At 29.3% G+C, this 18,623-nt stretch overlaps 1 protein-coding gene across 2 annotated transcripts; it reads right to left on the bottom strand.

Annotated features, from left to right (window-relative positions):
* Positions 1–669: 669 nt before the first annotated feature.
* On the bottom strand, positions 670–14,356 carry LOC129614160 (protein HIRA homolog). 2 transcript variants are annotated; one of them, XR_008697361.1, is made up of 9 exons: positions 14,041–14,356; positions 12,929–13,989; positions 12,352–12,659; positions 11,861–12,297; positions 11,662–11,807; positions 11,252–11,607; positions 10,956–11,181; positions 1,514–1,806; positions 946–1,083 (listed from the first exon to the last, which is right to left on the bottom strand). XR_008697361.1 is itself a non-coding variant. In XM_055528578.1 (8 exons), the coding sequence occupies exons 1-8, from the start codon at positions 14,075–14,077 to the stop codon at positions 931–933; spliced, it is 2,724 nt and encodes a 907-aa protein (XP_055384553.1). In that variant the 5' UTR covers positions 14,078–14,355; the 3' UTR covers positions 670–930. The 2 variants fall into 2 exon arrangements, 1 of the variants encoding a protein (XP_055384553.1); XM_055528578.1 differs by lacking the exon at positions 1,514–1,806 and having other exon boundaries at positions 670–1,083; positions 14,041–14,355.
* Between the last annotated feature and the right edge of the window lie 4,267 nt (positions 14,357–18,623).

Genomic DNA, 18,623 nt, shown 5'->3' with positions numbered 1-18,623 from the left:
GCCTTTCACTCGAAGAATATTTTCTTAAAAAATTTCAAGGAACCATCTCATGAGTGCTCTAACGTAAGTTCCGAAACATATATATTTTAGTTAAAATGATAATTTTATATCTTTTTTAGTTTCAAAAATGAGTGAAATCCATAATCCAATAACTGTAAAAGTAAAAAAAAAACGGAATTTGTAAATGCTTTGGAGGAAACAGATGCCCAATTTAAAAATCTACTTTTTTTCAACAAATATCCCAGCATAGTATTTTAGGATATACTGCAGTAAACAAAATATGCTGCAACATATTATTATGACCTACGTTAAATAATAGAATTCTGATCAAACTGTAAGTTGATTGTTATTTTAACCTACATCCATGAAATATTCTTTGTTTATATATTTTTCCAACAGTTACGAGTAATATGCTTATCGTAAGTGTTTCAATTCCAATTAAGAATATACAAGAGTTATGTAGAAATAAGAATAAATTGTAATGTATAATAGTATCAGCATAAGTCGTTCCGAATTGTAACGTGCAGGTAAAGACACAAGTTTTTAAGTGATCTATATTAACTTTTGTAAAATTATATATAAAGACTTTTAATTTATGATAATAAAACATCTTCAATTTAATTCTAAGATAATTACTATTTAATACATTACTTACTATTGTGTCATAGATGAGCTTCATAAAATCCAATCATAATAGAACGTTAAATTGGTAAAATGCTTTGAAAATATTTTTAAGTATAATAAGAGATTTTTGTTATTAATGAATGAGTTATTATTTTACAACATTTTATTTTTTCAAATTTTATATATACTGTTATTCTCAACACATACTTCTGTCGATAATGCAAATTGAAAAATCAAATAAAACGTAAATAAAAATCATACGAGTATATAAATCAATATTTTCATATATTCGATTTGCGCATTCTGCTAAAGCGTGTTATCTATACTATTATTTTCTTCTATATGATCAGTTTGTTGCAAGTTTAATTGCTCATTGTATTCCATATAAATTCTTTGCCACTTTGAATGGGATTTTAGAATATTTAAAATAGTTTTCAAAAACATACATTTTTCTGTGTTCTGAAATGGATATTAAAAAAAAGATTTTGAAAAAATTGTTATTATTATATGTTACTTTCATTAACATGCAATTGCATACTTATGTATAAAGATAGAACAAAACTTTTCAAATTTAAATTTAAATTTATTGTATTTATATAATAGTTATTGTTATACGTGAATATATTGTAATATGTACATGAAATTCCAAAAATTTGAATAAATTTTTAAAAACGTTAAAAAATTAAAATCAAAAATGAAATAAATATTTTTAATCTTTATTGATGAGCAGTTGCCATAAAGACAACTATGGTTATATTTTCCATTAATTTAATATGATGATAATTGACGATAGATTTAATTGATGATAATTGACGATATGAAAGATGGTTTTCCGAAATGCATGTAAATGCTGTAACTATTTAAAATTCTAAAGCAAAATGATACGAACCAAACTTAAAAAGACTCCATAACCCAATCCCATTATGCTTTGTGCGTTGTAGAATGTAGAATCCCTGATGTTTGGGAGATATTGCTCGAAGAAGTCTTTAATAGCACAAATTGTGTAACCTCCACGATGCAACTTTTAGTGGGACTTCAAAACCCTCTAAATTTTTATGTAGGAAATCAGATATCGCTTGTACAAGCCGATATCGCTTGTTTGAAGCAAAAAAACTTTTGAACCCGAAAAGTATCCCAGAAATAAAGAGCTGTTGCTTATTAAGATTGGAACAGTCAGATGACCTGAATTACAAAAAAAAAACTATTTCTAAGTGACCGTTTCGAAAATTTTTAAACGAAAATAGAAAACAAGTAAATTGGAGTGTTTGAGTGAAGGAAAGATTGGAAAAAATACTCCAAAAATCTATGAACATGTAACAAAATCGCATGGGCTTATCTTCTAAAATACATTTATATAACATGGCTATATACATGGCTATATATTATGAATTGAATATATTATGAATGTTGAATATATTAATAACATTTTATTAATACGGAATGTATTGAAATGTATTAAGATGCGTACATATACAGGGTGTTTCGAATAAGGTGACAAACAATTTCATTTAACACGTTTTTCTGGCAAAGCTATGAGAGATAGAGGAAAATATTATAAGAATTAACTTTTAGCTCGCATCGTAGCACATCAAGGAAAACAAAAACAAAATAACAAAGGTTTTCGAGAAATATCGGGTTTTTACAAAAAAAAAAATACAAAATTTCTGATTTTGAGGAGCTTTATCTCGAAAATTATGCCTCAGATAAAATTGATTGTAAAACTAAAAGTAAAGAGAAATCAATCGCCTGTAAAGCACACAACTCGCCTCTCGATGTTTGCTCTATGCCGCATGGTCCCGTTTTTATAAGCATTTTTTGACACGCAAAAAAAATCTGGTACTTTTTTTTCAACAGGCTGTAGTTCAAATACGAGTATATCCGCAGGCCCTCCCCCGCTCCCCAACCCTTACAATTTTTTGCTGGAATTGATCAATTCCCTGAAATTATGCGAAAATGTCAAACACCCTGTACAAATTTAATTTTGCGATAAAATTGCAAGGTATATTATAATAAACTATATTACAATAAATAAGGAGAATAACTAAATATTAACTAAAATTAATAACTAAGTATATGCCAAACGTAAAATAGAAATCGAGTAAATATTAGCGAAGACTTTTCTATCATTCCAGACGAACAAAAAATAATAAGAAACGCTTTCCTATTTTCCACCCTTCTTCTTCAAAGCTGACGTCAAAGTTGGTTTTTTTAACAACTATTAAATTATAAAATTTTTCATTACGGGATATATAAAAAGTAGTAATAATTATAGTAAGAAAAAGTTAAATGTTAATTTTAGTTTATAATCTCCCTTTTGAAAAGTATTTTGATATCCAATTTCATAACTCTATCTTTTTTGGTTTTTAATAAGTTTCGAAATCGATTCGCTTTCTAGACATTACGAGTATTATTACTAAAACTTTTCCTTAGTAGTTGGTATAAAATTAAAGATCAAATAATTTACTTTCATTTCCTATAAAACATTATAGAGAAATAAAGGTGTAATTCCGAAAACATAATTTCTTTAATTTAACATTAAAATATTATTGTTTGACTATACTTACATGCTCATCTAAAAACTAGTCATTTGCATCATTTTTTTGGTATTCTAATATTTGAGAGGCAGTGAGGGAAGAATGAAGGTGTTTTTGCACATCTTTTAAATATTGGAGCAATTTGGATAAAAATCGTTTTCGCACACACATGCATATTTTTATCAATACAGCAATCCCTCCTATAACGTAATTTCTTACTACATAATTTCGATATGTTTTATTTTTCCCAGCTATTTTTATTTAATGTATTTTTACATTAAATAAAAATAGCTGGGATAATAACCTCCTCTGTTAATGTAATAGCTGGGATAATAATAAACCTCTGTTAATGTAAATTTTTTTCACAAATAAAAAAAAGGCGTTCTTTGTGCCTCTTTCTTATGCCCTATTCACACTACACGAATAACATGTTATTATTTATCTTTATTTAATTTAAGTATGTTTGCAAAAGGCATCTGGATTATGAATCATTTCAATATTTATTTTTTTTTTCAATTTCTTTTAAAAAATTTTTCTGTTTAATTTGGTAGACTTGCATTTGGAAGAAAGGTAAGTTCGTAAATTACAAAAATTTCTAAATTGATATAAAATTGCATATAAAATTGCAAATAATTTTTTTTTTAATGCACCTTCAAAACGAACTTATCAACCCATTTTTTAAAATCTTATTAAAGCAGGCTTCAACGTAAAATCAGGTATAAAAACACTGCTAAAAAATATATTCCAAAAATAATTCAAAATTTTTTTTTAAGAGTTTTTAAAGCAAAAAATAATATTGAAATAGTAACACATTCTTAAATAATTCGAGATTAATATCAAAGTAAATATTTAACTTCTATAATTTTTTATAAGTTATTACACCAGATAGTTTTGATTTAAATCATAAAAAATAATTATGTAGAATATTTTATATCTGTAATTATTTAATATTAGTAAATTTATTAAATTTATATGTATATATATGTATATAGTATAACAAACCTTTTTCAAATTAAATGAAATCTGTTTTAAATTAAATTAAATCATTTACAAATAAATGAAACTTTGCAAAATGAAATAATTAGAAAAAATAACATTCACAATAAAATTGAATTGAATTCACAATAAAATTGAATTGAAAAAAGTTTGTCAAAATTTCCCAAATATTAAATTATTTCCAGTTAACTTTAGTTTATTACAAATATGCAACAAATGTCACCAGGATGTTATCATAAAAATTATCGTTCACAATATAATTTGTTTTTTTTCGAATTGCTAGATTATTGTTTCAGGTTAGGCTAAGTAAATGTCTTCATTAATTTGCTAGGTATGTAAAACACGAAAACATTAATTTGAAATTTTTAATGTCGTAAAGTTTTCGAGACAAATAGCATATAGCTTGGCTTACAAAAAAAACAATACTAAATACTCGTAATAAAAAAATGCTTAAAATACTCTAAATGCTAAAATCGAAATATTTGCCTTTCGTAGCAAAAAGTAATGCTTTTTTAGCATTTAAAACGCTAGTTGGCCTTAATCCTGGTAAGAAATAAACAGAAAGATCTTCTTAAATAAGAAGAGAAAAAAACTGTTGAGAGAAAAAGTTTTGCGTTTGTAAGTCCGTCTGGGATAAAACTTGAAAAAGCTTTAAAAAGAGAATCAATGACGTAATTTGTCGCAAACTTTTAAAAACTTTTAAAAACTTTATAAATATCAGTAACTTCAATTATTGCGCTTACGACGTAAACTTTACAAAGTATCACATTCCAAAAAGTTTAGTAAAAGATCTTGTAATGTCTTTATATCTAACAAGTCCCAATGCTCAGAGAGAAACTTGAAAGCAAGACCTTATTTTATATGGGTTTTTTTAAATCGAAGTGGTTATTTTTTGAGAAGAAATATTAAACTAAATTCACACTTATTATAAAGCAGGTAAAATTTAGAAAATATATTTGAAAAATCAAAAAATTTATTAATATTTTCATTCATAACTACTTTAAAATTGTTGAAATTGCGGAAAAACAACAAGCACAGCCTTCGCCTTCAACGTTTTATATGTTACTGAAAGCATTTCATTATTTTTAAGTGAACAGCTTTTTTTTCTCATAGGGTAAGTTAACTCAAGTTATGGGAAGTAACTGTGGTCTCAAGTTGAAAATATAATTAATGAAAGATAATTATTAAATATTGATATGAATACATAGTAAAGAAAAAATTTGAAGAGGGAATTAGAAAATAATATGAAAAATAAAATAAATGCAATCAAATATTATTTTTTAAATACAAATTTTATATAAACTTCAAAATTTTACCTCTATTTTTATTTGAGAAAAATATTAAAAACTTACTATCATTTATATCAATTACCAAAGAAAAAAATATTTAAAATGTTTGGAAAAAACAATCATACATTTTTATGACCGGATTTGAATATTTTTCTATTTTTGAAAAAAATGGTACTTTATCAAATGACTCAAAAATTCCGACTGTAAAATAACAGGTATTTTAAAATTTTTGTTCTTTATGTAATATTCTTTCCGTTTAGAATTAAGAAAGGTCATACATACACATGCAGGGACAGTTTATAAATAGATTGCTCTTGTTTACCTGCTTGTAAAATATGAAAGAAGAGCACAACAAAATTTTTGAAGCAAATATAACAAGTTTGAAATAGTTTTAAAGTAATTATTTAAAAAAAAAATTGATTGGAAGTAGGTACATACATATTTATTTTTAATAACTTAAAAACTCACAGAAATTATTTGAAACAATTTTATAAGTAACGTATAAAAAACCGCAATGAGATAATTTAAATTGTTGAAATGTGTCAACCTATATTACTTATATTAACATTTTTGTTAGCCGACACTACTCAACTTACCTTATTGGGAAATACAAAATGTGCATGAAAAATCATACATCCTTCTTCATTAACATTTGAAACCATACTGAAATTGGAATTTGAAATTTTTTTTCATTTTTTCTTTCCTCCTACCTTTCTTTCTTTTTCGTGCAATAGAATTTAAATGGGAAGCTTTTTAAAAAATGTGTATATTATCCTGAGATTTTTTAAAATATTAAACTCTTTTTTACGTAAAAAAAAGAAAAAAATAATAAGAAATATGACACGATCAGTAGAATTTAAAGAAAAAAACAGGAACGAAGCCAAAAATTATTTCGTAAAAAGAAATTGAGTATTGGGACTTGTTAGATGTAAAGACATTAGATCTTGATACTGTACACTTTCCTAAATGCGTTCTATACGTAGTAAAATAAAAGTTAATCGGGTATCGAAAAAATCGAGCACGCTTTTCTTCTACATGTCATATAAATATTGCCAGAAATAACCAATTAAATAAACAAGCATATAACGTACATTCAGCTATAAAGTGCTAGTTATTAAGTTTCTATTTTCCTAAAATGCAGCATAAAATTTTGAAAACTTTTACTTTTACTTTTTGACTGAATGGAAATTCTAACTGTAATTTCGATTAAATCAACTTTTTATTTTTACTGTTTTAATAAATTTTTTGTTATCAAATAAGAGATTATATGAAAGAAATCAATTGACATTTTGCTAAAACTTTTTTTGAAAACTTGATTTTAAATTTTTCAATTTTTACGTTGTTATAACATAATATCATAAAAATTTTTACATAAATAAAATTGACAAATATTTTAGTCTAACCCAGCATTTACACGTACAAGTTACTTGCAAGAAAGTTGCAATACATACAAAAATTTTACTAACACATTGAAATATTTCTACTTGCTTGTTTACTTGCAGTTCAACTTGCAAGAAAATTTTGCTGCCAGTAATTTGAGCAAGTAATTTGACATATTGAGAAATTCACAAAAAAAATTTGTTGTTTTGATTTTTTTTTTTTTTAATTTAAAATTTTTGAATTTTGTTTTGAAAAAATTAAACTTAGCAAACTTATGGTTTCTAAAATTTATATTATATATATTGCTAGTTGTTTTCTTCTCAAAGACATTTTCAAAAATTAACTTGCTAAACGCCTACGTCATAATAGCAAGTAATTTGACATTTCGAACAACTAATTGACAATTAATATTATACAAACTTGCATGCAAGTAACTTGTATGTGTAAATGCTGGGTAACGTACAAACTAATGTTTACCATAATTTCTGTATTGACTAAAATTTTAAATATTAATCATAAATAAATAAAATAATAGAAGATACCATAAATACGTAAATAAAACGAGATATCCAAAGAACAACAATAATTTTTTCTTCATTTTTTTTGCATAAACAAACTTAATGTAGTCTGCAAAAAAATAAAGCTCATATAATGATATATTCAAATAATCATTACATCATAATTATAAATAAGAAAGGTAACAAAGAAGTAATATTTTTTGATTTCTTTTTTTCGATATTGATTACTATGCTTCAGAAAAAGTTCAAGATTGTCTATGAAAACCATATGCCTATATTAGAATAAGCTTTGTCGGCGGACACTCCGCGGTAACACTGTCTAGCACTCCGGTATTTTGATGATCTGGAGAGGGGGGTCTGAAAAACTAAGTGTCTTACTGGGCATCTAGTAACGGTATTAGTCTAATACTAAACCACCGGCGGGCTCGTATACCTATAATCGAAAGAAATGTACTAGCTGTCGCAAACGGAGTATCCTTGACACCTCAGGGACTATTATGATCTTACTACGCCATGCAGAGCTCTGACGTAGCGGACCACTCATGTCCTAGCCACTCGTGGAACGAAGACATGAATGGGAATAAAAATAAAAACAAAAAAACAAAACAAAAACCAAACAGAAAACAGGATAGGATCGTCACAGTTTGGGAAAACACTTATTAGACAATACTTGAGGAAAGGGTTGCAAGAAGAATGAAGGCCAAGCTCCATCATCTGACCCTTTTAACAACAGTAGCACTGATAAAAGAACGGAGGGTAATCTAATTCCACATTGAGCTTAAGGCTTAGGTGATCCCAAAAGTCGTGGAATCAGCGCAGATGATACCTTCGTTTAAATGATTGGTGTTGACGTCAGCTGAAGTCAACAGTCAGGACGGTTATATTCTGCGGCCCCGGTTTGCTTCCGTTCACAGCAAAGAGACAAGCAGAAGCCTCAAAAGCAGGAACAAAAATAAGCGATGGGGTAGGACTCTCCGAAGGGTATGGAACAGCCGAACAAGGAATCCTTAACTGAGAATGTAGCGGACACATTAGCATTCTAATAGAAAAAAACAATTAATATGTCTCCCTGTCATGGAAGGTGTTTTGGCGTCGGCGCACTTTGCGGAAAACGTTGAACTCGTCCCATTACTGGAGATGCAAAAGCAGGTGGGACTGCAAAGGAAAGAACTGATCACTAATCATTGGGTATGGTGTAAATCCACATAACGAGGCACGGAGCAACAGCGATAATAATAAAGTTGGGTCAAACCAATGGTTTGTAATGCAGCACTTTTCCCCTCAACAATTCGTGAAAATACTGCTTTTGAACACAGTCTAGTATATTTACCACACTATTGAAAATATTTTCATTCATATACGAATCTATTTCTAGGATTGCATATATAAGATGAACGATTTATGCAGTCTTTGAAATAATGCAAAAATTAATTTAAAGAGGGCTTAACTCGATTTTAAAGGTTAATTGCGTGAGTTAAGAAAAATAATTACATTTTTTAATGTCACGGAATTTACCGTTTTTGCGTTTACAGAAATTTGAAAAGGCTTACGGTTTCGGAAATCATTAAAAATCAAAATTTCGGAAGGCATCAAAAATTCAAATTTTTCATATTTCAAGAGGCGATAATTTGAGGGGTGAGAAAATTGAGAAAAAAATTTTCTTCTAACAAAATAAACTATTTATCTAAAAGCTGCTAATGGCTGCTACAACCTGGAGTCTAGAAGAAAAACGACATCAAAAATTTGGAAAAAACGGATTTTAGATAACGGTAAATTTGAACGGCCATTTTGTTTTTTTTATAGCTTAACTATGGTATGCTACGATAGAAGCAAGCCACTGCCATTCTGCGTTTGCAAAATTTGAAAAATGCTTATGGTTTCGTTGCAAAAAATAGTTACAAAAGGGGATTTTTGGAGGAGGTGAGATAGGTAAAAATTTTGTTCTACGGAAATAAGTTTCTAGTAAAGATCTATGCACGTATAAAATTTCAGACGGACGAACGGACAGAGTGAAACTAATAAGCACTTTTTTTCAAAAAATTTTTATAAAAGTGCTAATAAATGAGGTTTCTTGTTGTTAAAACATGTAATTAAAGAATATCTAGAGAAATATAATGTAGGAAATTTTCAAACTTCATTTCTAATAGAAAACCTCAGAGGAAAGGTTCGTAGGCTTTCGCCATAAATAAAGCATGGCGAGAAGGGCCTTGGAATGGTGTAACCACAGCATTTTGAGAAGGTCGGGTGGTAAACTCACAGAGAATGAGGAGCATAGGGATCTTCTTCTTCTAAAAATACATTTTGCTTACTGTAGTTTCCAAGGTGGAGAGAAGATTCATTGTGCCCAAGTCTTTTAGGTCAATCAGCCTCACCTCTTTTTTTTACTAAAGACAGTGGAAAAAGTAATGGATCATCAGAAAAACAGTGGAGAAAGTAATCATATCAGAATCACGCGGCCGTCATTAGTCTACGAAAGAAATATTCACACGTAAAAGCAAGTTTTTTGTTTGAATTTGAGTTCTTCCAAAACAGCTACCATGAAACGAAATTAATTCACTTTTCAAAAAGACTCCAAAAGGAAAAAACTGCAAAACCTAGTTTTCAAAAAATATCCTTTCAAAAAAAACATAAATAAACTTTTGACAGTTGAAATAAAATACTGATTTTGAAACTCCGAAAAATTGTGTTGCCATTGCTTATTCATAATCTCTACAAAAGGACACAGGGCTGATGATATTACGGATTGGGGGCAGCAGAGACGTGGATACCACGACATCGCTCTGGATGGCAGGATGTTGACTACAAGGATTCCATCTATATAACAAGGAGATGTCCACAGGGTATATTTCTTTCTCCACTAATGTGGAGTTTAATGTGGTTGATGAACAACTAGAGTAGCTCGGCCGCTAGGACATAGACGTCCAAGTCTACGCTGATGACCTTGTTATCATCGCTAGGTGGAAGTTTGAGGAAACTCTTTGCAACATAGTGCAGAGAACCTAATCCGAACAAGACGACCTTGGTGTCCTCTACTAAGGGAAGAAAACAGGAACGTCTGCATACAACTCGAGTATGCGGAGAAACAGTAGAAAAGAAAACCGAGGTGAAGTATCGGAGCATCGTGGCACTGTTTTGAGAAGTTCAACTAATTGAGTAGATGCAGAAGGGTCCCGCAGAAATGCTTGAAGCTCTTCATCATAGATATTAGGTTTCATAGATACTTAGCTTGCAAAGGTTGCGCAGGAGCCAGGTGAAAACTCTCAACAGTATCCTGTATATACAAAATTGGTTCTACGTGCAATATTTCCCGAGCTAATAATAAAATACAAAAACTAGACGATTTCCAGAAATTCCAATTTTGCGGTCTCATAACTCGAGGGCCTTACCTTACCGGGAGAAATGTTAGGCCTTGCGTACCAGTACACTTTATGTACACATTTAACAATTCTTAAAGTTTTAACCTTAGGTGTTTTAAATTATGTAAAATACCTATAGTTATAAGTAATACGTATTTTAAGGAATTGAAAAAGATTATATATTATTATGATACATCGTATGTATATTAAATCTGTAGAATGAATATTTCAACTAATTATTCTGGAAGCATAACTTACCAAAACACGATTACAATAGTTTGAATGACTTGAATACAAGTTGCTTGTTTTTGCTAAATCATCCAGTACACTCCGCATTTTTTTTTCTGTACCTTCAGTGCACAAAAAGTAGCCTAACATGGAATACCAATATATTAATTCATCGGGAGCATTAATTAATTCAGATAACTTGATTTGGTTTTCTATAAAATCTAATTTTGCCCCGGAAAGGAATTTACTTGAATTGCTTTAAAAAAAAAAGAACACACAACAAAAAATAAATACTAGAAAACATGGAAGGAAAAATGATTACTTACATGTCCAAAAATGATTGATGACCAAATGTAGCAGCTTGGACGGACATAAGAGGATATTTTGCAAAATTTTTCTGTAAATCTTTTGGTATAGTAGACTGCAATCCATGCATTATAACGGGATCTTGGGAGTTTAAAACTAACCAACACTTCATTGTCTCAGAGTACGAGTATGAAGTACCATTGCAAAACAAAACAATTGGTGTTCCGCTTTCAGTAATGCTAAATTGAATTACTTGACCACACTTTTTGAACATTTCAGAACATGATGCGGATATAAAGATTTTTTTCTCCTCAACATTCCAAATTTTCAATGAACCACATTCAGATATAACACCAGCTAATTTACCTGATGGACACTAAAATTAAATTCAATTAAAAAATTTTTTTTTTACGTCAATAGCTCTACGAACAAAAGCACATTGAGTAGCTGCTGTAGATATTGATAAAATCGGAACAACGACACTTCCATTTTTAGTAAAGAGAAATCTTATATTTCCGTCTAATGTGCAAATCATAACGTACTTCACGGAAACACTGAAATTTGCCACTGCAGATCCTAAAATAAAAAATTTTAAATTTCTTTCTTTCTATCAACACTAACAGAAAAACCTATTAATTTTTCCCATAACTTTTCACCAGTACTCAATAACAAAGCATTGACCCTGCACAAAGCTCCAACAGATGTTTTTAAAAATGAGTTTTTAACAAAAACTCGAAAATCGCCGGCAATTTTAGAAGTTTCGTTGGAAGTTTTACATGAGCTAATGGAATGATTTTGTATTATGTTAAGTTTGTTTGGTACATTGATAATTGAATTTTGACGAATTTGCTTAGTTTGAGTGATTATAGAATTTGATATGCCTGAACTTTTTGCTGGAGCAGAAATTACTGTTTTTGTCAGACGATTGTCCAAATGTGCTTTTTCAACAGTAGTTATTTTAGCAGAAATAGTATTTTGATCAGTTTTTGTGAGATTATGGATTTTTTCTTTTGGGACTGTACAATTTATTCTGGACGAACTAATAAATTCGGATATGTTCTTTTCCCTTAAAAATCAAACAGATATTAAATAAAATTGTTAGTTCATATTTTTTCCATACCCTTCCAAGCTAAGAGGAATAAAAACTGGTGTTATTCTTCTTTTACCATCCACTGTTATAGTTTCGATTTGCTTGTTGATTGCAGTTTTTAAATGAACATTTGTGATTTGATTTTGTGTCGTTTCTGTCGAAAAATTGTCCAAATCTGCTTTGTTTACAGATTTCAATACTGGCAAAACCGGTGGTTTGTGCTTTTCTTGTGCATATTCTAGTAACTCAGAGTTTTCAATAACCATATCACGGTCGTTTGCATTGTTATTTTCAAAGGCGGACGCACTTTTACCATATATGCGGTGATACAACATGTTCTTCAAAATTTTATAGACAAAATAATTAATACAATAAAAATTTAGAAAGACAAATTTGAAAAAAAAGCTAAAAACTAAATACATATGTATATGTATGCATGCTTTACAACCATTTCTAACGCTTGCACACCTTCTTGTAGTTTTGCAAATGTTTTGACAAAAAATCTGAAATCTTTAAAATTTTTACCAACCGCAAAGCAAGTAGAAGAGCAAGTAATATTTAAGCTACAACTTTTTACTAAAATTAACAATATTATGTTAAATATTACCTTATCTTCTTCCGACAATGGAGTTCCTAGCTCTTTTTCGGAAAATTGCAAACAAGCGACTGTTCCATCCCCACTACATGCCAAAAGGACACACTTTTCTGGGCCCCATGATAAATCCAGAACGCTATCCTGAAACAAATCATGTATTACAACCATTGGCCGTTGTAAGGCCGTCATCCAAACCGACAAAGATCTATCTCTCGATCCTACAGCAAGGCAACAGTATTGTTGAGATTTTTTCGTTTTCGGTGCGTGCCTTTTTAAAATTGAATTGTGAAATCGAACACATGTAACTGCTTTGCGGTGCCCAACAAAGTCCTTGTCGCATTTCCAACCTTCTCGTTCAATTATTTGAGCAGTAGGTCCACCACCATTCATAGCATGAGCAGATACTAAATACTGGCCATCAGGAGACCAGCTTAACCTTAAAATATGTGTAGTACCACCACACTCTTCAAAAGGGTCTGTTATAGTATTATTACAATTCCAATCACTTGTTTTCCAAATTTTTATGCTGCGATCATCACTCTGTGACGCCAAAAATTTTTCTACCGGGTCCCAAGCAACTCCTTTTACCAAACCAGTGTGACCTTTAAGAACACTAATGATTGTAGGAAAAGCCTGAGCATCCCAAATTATAATTGAATTGTCCACACTACAACTTGCGAGCCTTCTGTCTCCAGGAGACCAAGCTACATCTAGAACGTCACCAGAGTGTCCTCGAAGTGTATATATGCATTTCCAACTTTCAGGATTTTTGGTTATTCCGTCTGTTCCGAATACTCCACTTGGACCTTTGCACATCTTCCAAATCATAACTAATTTGTCGTCAGAGCCTGAAGCCAACATTTGGCCATTTTCTGACCAACGAACACAATTCACACAAGCTAGATGATTATCCATTTGACAAAGTATTTTTGGTATATTTTCATCTTCCTCTGCTTCCTCGGATATAACTGGCAACAAATTCCAAACGACAACGCGGCCTGAATCATTTCCTTGACCTCCGGTAGCAAATTTCAAGCAATTTGGGTGAATATCCACAGAAAATATAGGCTTTTCTAATAATTTGGTAATTTAATTCAGGATTTATTTCAATAGTATGAATTTACCATCATGATGCACCCAATGCGGTTTAAGAAGCTTCATTTCTTATATATTTTGTCACTTAAAATTGCAATAGTTTTTCCAAACTTTAAACTGAAAATTAAATAAGGTATGTTTTGTTTTAATACCTTGACATTACAATAAATATCTGTCAGTCGTGTTTGATACCAATAAGTGTTTATCCGAATTATTTTATTAAAAATACAAAGTATATATATTAATAAGTAGTTCGACTCTCCATTTTTATCACTCCAATGCAATCAAAGTATATCTAATAATAAGTAGTTCGAATCATTCCATTCCGTTAGTTTTCATTTGCATTTTGCTTCTAAATTCTTAAAATATTCTGAATTATTGTAATAATACTATAACAGACCCTTTTGAAGAGTGTGGTGGTACTACACATATTTTAAGGTTAAGCTGGTCTCCTGATGGCCAGTATTTAGTATCTGCTCATGCTATGAATGGTGGTGGTCCTACTGCTCAAATAATTGAGCGAGAAAGTTGTAAATGTGACAAATACTTTGTTGGGCATCGCAAAGCAGTTACATGTGTTCGATTTCACAATTCAATTTTAAAAAGGCGCGCGCCGAAAACAAAAAAATCTCAACATTACTGTTGCCTTGCTGTAGGATCGAGAGATAGATCTTTGTCGGTTTGGATGACGGCCTTACAACGGCCAATGGTTGTAATACATGATTTGTAGTTTCAGGATAGCGTTCTGGATTTATCATGGGGCCCAGTAGTGGGCATGTAGTGGGGATGGAACAGTCACTTGTTTGAAATTTTCCGAAAAAGAGTTAAGATCTCCATTGACGGAAGAAGATAAGGTACAATTTAACATAATATTGTTAATTTTAGTAAAGAGTAGAAGCTTAAATATTACTTGCTCTTCTACTTGCTTTGCGGTTGGTAAAAATTTTAAAGATTTCAGGTTTTTTGTCAAAACAATAGCAAAACCACAAGAAGGTGTGCAAGCGTTAGAAATGGTTGTTAAACATACATACATAATACATATGTCTTTAGTTTTTAGCTATTTTTTTCAAATTTGTCTTTCTAAAATTTTTAATGTATTAATTATTTTGTCTATAAAATTTTGAAGAACATGTTGTATCAACACATATATGGTGAAAGTGCGTCCGCCTTTGAAAATAACAATGCAAACGACCGTGATATGATTATTGAAAACTTTGAGTTACTAGAATATGCACGAGAAAAGCACAAATCACCGCTTTTTCTAGTATTGAAATCTGTAAACGAAGCAGATTTGGACAATTTTACGACAGAAACGACACAAAACCAAATCACAAATATTGTGATAGACGTTTACCTGTTTTTTTTTAAATATATTTTTAAAAGCAAAAGTTATTTATTTTTTCGTATATAAAGTACAGGAAAAAATATTAAGAATTTTAAAAGCGGGAGTTTTATTTCTGTAACTTATTCGAGTACAAGGTGGCAGAAATGGTGTATCCATATTATAAATGCAAAGCGATTTAAAAAAAATTTTGAGTATTAAAATAAAAACAATTATAATTTACATATTATTATATGTATATAATTTGAAAAAGTAATTTGAAATGACAAATAACATTAACAAAAAACCTAAAATTTGTAATTGGTAGTTCTCATTACGTTTATTGTAATATAAACTATGAATTTTTTATTTTTACTTTAATTTTGTTATAAAAATTCAAAACAAATATTTCTTATGAATGTACATACATACACGCGTATCGGTAATAGGCATTTTTTTTTATAAATTGCTTAATTTCTATGCCTACATTGCGGCTTGATGTGAAATCAGCTCGAAACTCAAGTTGCGTTTTTACTATGTTAGCTATTAAATTTCAAATCATTAACATTTCAAGTCAAGTAAGCGACTTGAGTGAAGTCGGCTTCAGGTCAAGTAACGTTTATATAGACAATAATAAGTTTGAAGCCGCCATTTAAACGGGTAAACATATTACTACATCATAGAAATTTTAAATTTATCGTACATTAGAATGTTTTTACTTTAACTTTTATGAAATGAAAAATAAAATATAAAAAAAAAAATTGGTAACAAAATAAAAATAACCTAACAAGACATTTTTAGCTAACTTAATTTAATTTTATTTCAGTTCAATGTTTTTGAAAAACTCGTTTGTTTACAATATCTTGTTTTTTTCTCACCTACACAACTCTTATTACCACCTATTTCTAAAAAAAAATGGAATATTTTAAGATTTTGGAAGTGTCAAGCAAATGAAAAATAACGGAATGGAACGAGTCGAACTACTTATTATTAGATATACTTTGTTACAAATACTTTGTACATACATATATGCATATTTGTATGTACAAAGTAATGTATGTATATAATTCAAACTCCTTCATAAGCAAAGGATGTACATTGTGCTCACTTTTGCATGAATCCTATTAATACGTTGACAAACAACAAAAACCAAGTTAAACAAAACATAAAATCTATCGGAATACATGAGATTAGGGATGGATAGTTCAGTGAAGTGATTCGTTCTTGAATATTAGTTCGTTCGCGAACGACACATGACTAATTCAAATCATGACAAATCTAAAATATAAACTATGAATTTTTTATTTTTACTTTAATTTTGTTATAAAAATTCAAAACAAATATTTCTTATGAATGTACATACATACACGCGTATCGGTAATAGGCATTTTTTTTTATAAATTGCTTAATTTCTATGCCTACATTGCGGCTTGATGTGAAATCAGCTCGAAACTCAAGTTGCGTTTTTACTATGTTAGCTATTAAATTTCAAATCATTAACATTTCAAGTCAAGTAAGCGACTTGAGTGAAGTCGGCTTCAGGTCAAGTAACGTTTATATAGACAATAATAAGTTTGAAGCCGCCATTTAAACGGGTAAACATATTACTACATCATAGAAATTTTAAATTTATCGTACATTAGAATGTTTTTACTTTAACTTTTATGAAATGAAAAATAAAATATAAAAAAAAAAATTGGTAACAAAATAAAAATAACCTAACAAGACATTTTTAGCTAACTTAATTTAATTTTATTTCAGTTCAATGTTTTTGAAAAACTCGTTTGTTTACAATATCTTGTTTTTTTCTCACCTACACAACTCTTATTACCACCTATTTCTAAAAAAAAATGGAATATTTTAAGATTTTGGAAGTGTCAAGCAAACGAAAAATAACGGAATGGAACGAGTCGAACTACTTATTATTAGATATACTTTGTTACAAATACTTTGTACATACATATATGCATATTTGTATGTACAAAGTAATGTATGTATATAATCCAAACTCCTTCATAAGGAAAGGATGTACATTGTGCTCACTTTTGCATGAATCCTATTAATACGTTGACAAACAACAAAAACCAAGTTAAACAAAACATAAAATCTATCGGAATACATGAGATTAGGGATGGATAGTTCAGTGAAGTGATTCGTTCTTGAATATTAGTTCGTTCGCGAACGACACATGACTAATTCAAATCATGACAAATCTAAAGCGCATCATTTATATTGTTATGGTGATGAAATACAATAATGATGAATTGCTATAATGTTGAAATGTGCAATGATGAATTGCTATAATGATGAAATGTTACAATGATGAAATGTTACAATGATGAAATGTCTCGTATGATGAGGTGTCTGGTCACCAAATAAAATACAAGTAAAATTGAACGATATACTTAATCCAATACAAATAAAAACGAACGAGAACTAATCAAATATAAATAAAATGCAATACTTATACAAATAAAATTGACCGATTTACGTCACACTTGCCTATTGCCTAATATAAACGCAATACAAATAAAAATGACCAAATCTACCTAAATAAGAAAATTGAAAAATTAGACTAGTTGATTCAAATTGAAAGCTACCGGTATAAAATAAAAAGAAGGAAGCATTTAATTTTAACTATGATCGCTTTTTTACCTAAATATTTTCAATAAAAAAAAAAACTAAACAAAAATTAGTTATTTTAAGTTAACATTCTAACGTAATATGGATTAAAATAAAATATTAAAGTAAATAAAACAAAAGTTTAAAAAATTTGGAATAGGAGATCAGATTTTTTTTAGGATTTTTTTAAAAATAAAGATTAAAAATAAAGATAATTATAATTATTCTATAAATTTCTTATAAGGAATAATAAATTTAAACTCAAATAGTTAAAAATTTTCATTTTCTCACATATAACAAATTACTTACAATTTCTTATAACAGTTTTTTAAGTAAGTTTTAAATTTTTCTTTACGTTTTAAACTTTATGGTTTAAAGTAGAGACATTTTGTGGTTTAAAACTTATTACTAATTCACAAACCCATTACATATTCTTTTTTTAAAATTAACCATAAATACGAATAGTCATATAATTATAACCAAAAAACATGCAATATATCTATACAGAAGGGAAGTGAAGGAAATGAACTATTGAACGAGATTTTATAATCGGTCAGTGAAAAATAGTAGTTCGTTCAGAACGAATCACGGAAATGAACGATATTGTCCATGACTACTTTGAATACAGAGAATTTCTCAAAACCATTTAGCGATGACAAACGCGTTTTT

Source organism: Condylostylus longicornis, unplaced genomic scaffold, assembly GCF_029603195.1.
Source record: "Condylostylus longicornis isolate FDR11 unplaced genomic scaffold, ASM2960319v2 ptg000105l, whole genome shotgun sequence".
In the NCBI taxonomy this organism is placed as follows: Eukaryota; Metazoa; Arthropoda; class Insecta; order Diptera; family Dolichopodidae; genus Condylostylus; species Condylostylus longicornis.
This window is presented reverse-complemented; position numbering and strand designations above follow the sequence as displayed.

Coding starts and splice junctions, on each gene's coding strand:
- LOC129614160 (XM_055528578.1), bottom strand. CDS start 14,077: ATGAAGCTTCTTAAACCGCATTGGGTGCATCATGATG. Junction 11,808..11,860: donor GTTATGGGAAAAATTAATAG/GTTTTTCTGTTA, acceptor TTTTTATTTTAG/GATCTGCAGTGGCAAATTTC. Junction 1,084..10,955: donor ACTATTGTAATCGTGTTTTG/GTAAGTTATGCT, acceptor TATCCATTTCAG/AACACAGAAAAATGTATGTT.